The sequence below is a fragment of the Gymnoscopelus microlampas genome (genome assembly GCF_963454915.1).
Source record: "Gymnoscopelus microlampas genome assembly, chromosome: 12".
NCBI classification, from domain to species: Eukaryota; Metazoa; Chordata; class Actinopteri; order Myctophiformes; family Myctophidae; genus Gymnoscopelus; species Gymnoscopelus microlampas.
In genome coordinates, this window is record NC_139949.1 from 46594766 (window position 1) to 46597265 (window position 2500).

Sequence of the window (2500 nt, forward strand, 5' to 3'; positions counted from 1 at the left end):
TTTAGCCAAGCCTTTGTTAATGCTTTAAGACCTGGAACGCATCTCTGACATTTTTTGATTTGAGCTAAAAAAGCATTATTTTACACGTTGGCTATTCAAAAATAGCAGATATACAAGCTCGTAGCGCGGCACCGAGTGCCGCGCTACGAGCTTGTAGATCTGCTATTTTTGAAAAATCGAGAATATGCGTGCAAATTAATATATTTATATTCTTTTAAAGCGAACATCTTTAACTCAAATCTTCGCTTCTGGGGGGGTCCCTGGAACAAAATATTTTGAGATGGGGGTCCGCGGCCAAATACATACCATTTTGGGGGTCCTTGACATGAAAAGGTTCGAGAACCACTGATATAGAAACATACGTTTTTTCAGAAAACTTGGGATTTGGAAGTCACTAGCTAAGAATCGCCCTCAGGTCTTAATGGGTTAATGCTTTTCACCGGCTCAATGTTTATAAAACCCAGAGACGTGCTTTGATCACTTTCACTTCCAGCAGCTTTTTCGAAAATATAGAAAATAGTTGATAAAATACTTTTTTTCTCTTTCAAATGCAAAGTAAAGAGAAAGTTGTCCAAGTCCATGGTATTCACACCACGGCAGACAGACAGACAGACAGACAGACAGACAGACAGACAGACAGACAGACAGACAGACAGACAGACAGACAGACAGACAGACAGACAGACAGGCAGACAGACAGACAGACAGACAGACAGACAGATAGACAGACAGACAGACAGACACAGTACCTATGAAGGAGGTCTCTCCCAGGTAGCCTCTCCTGCGTAGGACGACCTCCAGGAACTTGTCCCCCTCGTCCACCACGTAGTACTCTCTCTCCAGGGAGATCCAGGCCCAGTCCAGACGGAACTGTTGTCCCTTCAGCTTGTTCCCACCTGGACACAATAAACAAGGACACACACACACACACAAACACACACACACACACACACAGGTCAGAACAGGGCGGCAAGCTGGATTGTGGTGAGCTTTTGTTTTCCCCGCACCGCGCAGGAGGACAAAAACGACAAATGATCCCTGCTGATCTGAGCGGTAACGCCCACGTCCACCGCTCCCAGTCTGTTATGACCTTAAAGGTTTCATGACGTTCAGTTTTACCACACATTTAAAGTCTTTGTCATGGTCCTTCAAACGTGTCTAAAATGTTTTAACAAAAAAATCCACTCCATTGATCCATGGCAGGTGTTTTTCTCTCACATTTCTAAAGCCTTTTCAACTGCAATGAAAAAAGAAATCTTTGCCTGCGGGTGTCGCTGTTGAGGGATTTTGCCTGTCAATCATCGCCTCTGCTCCGTCCCCCCCAAAGGAAAGGATAGGGGCGAGGAGGAGAGTAGGCGGGATTAATGGCCTGTGACGTCACTGCCGAAGGGCCAAGCTCAGATTACTTTTTAGCCTGACTATTCAGAAAACCCCAGACCACAGAAAATCCACTGGGTGTAATTGAGGTCATAAAACCCCCCAAAAAAACATTAAAAAAAATAAAATGAAAATGAATGTCATAGAACCTTTAAATCAGATTTACCCTGGTGCCCATATTTTGTTACACAGGTTTCACATTTTCAAAGTGTGTCAAAAGTTGTCAAAATCTCTCAAAGATTTGAATGTATTTCTTTACTTTAAAAAAAAAGCTAAAATAGCTGATCTACAAGCATAGCCGCGGGAAGATGTTTTAAGTGACGGGTGCTGTATGCGCGCGCGTGCATGCGTGCACCGCAACAACAGGCATATTATGCAAAAATGTTTTTACTTTTTTTTTTCATATAGATTATTTTCAGGGGGTGCTGCAATACCCCCTGGGTATTATTATGATTATTGTTTTTTTCAAGGTTAGTCAGCACAGTGTTCTCTCTCCCTCTCCCTCTCTAGTTGGTATTTCCACCATTTTTTCCCCTCTCTGATGTGAGCTGTTTAAACTAGAGCACGTCCAAGACCCTTGCAGCGATTTAATGTTTAATGTGCGCCCGAGCCTCTCTCCGTAAAATAAACATTAACCCATTGAGACCTGGAACTGTGTCATTTTTAGATTTGAGCTAAAAAGCATTATTTTACACTTTGGGCTATTCAAAAATAGCAGATATACAAGCTCATAGCGCGGCACCGAGTGCCGCGCTATGAGCTTGTATATCTGCTATTTTTGAAAAATCGTGAAAATGTGTGCAAATCTTTGAATATATATTGTTTTAAAGCCAACATTTTTAACTGAAATCTTTGCTTCTGGGGGTCCCTGGAACAAAATATTTTGATGGGGGTCCGCGGCCAAATACATATAATTTTGGGGGTCCTTGACATGAAAAAGATTGAGCACCACTGATATAGAAACATACGTTTTTCAGAAAACTGTTGGGATTTAGGAGACATGTAGAATCGGCTTCAATGGGTTAATTTGAAGTCTTGTGTGAGTGGAGGGGTGCATGCCAGGGCACACTGCTGCTTAATATAGAATAACGTCTCAGAAGAAGCGTGGGTCGCTCCCTCCGGT

General features: G+C 42.7%; 1 protein-coding gene across 1 annotated transcript in view; it reads right to left on the reverse strand.

Moving 5' to 3' along the window:
- Positions 1–2500, reverse strand: part of LOC311057774 (FRAS1-related extracellular matrix protein 2-like) — a 191407-nt gene that overhangs the window by 114248 nt on the left and 74659 nt on the right. The window contains exon 6 of the mRNA XM_084074856.1: positions 750–896. Within this exon, the coding sequence (XP_083930982.1) occupies positions 750–896 (147 nt within the window). The remainder of the gene's footprint in view (positions 1–749; positions 897–2500) is intronic.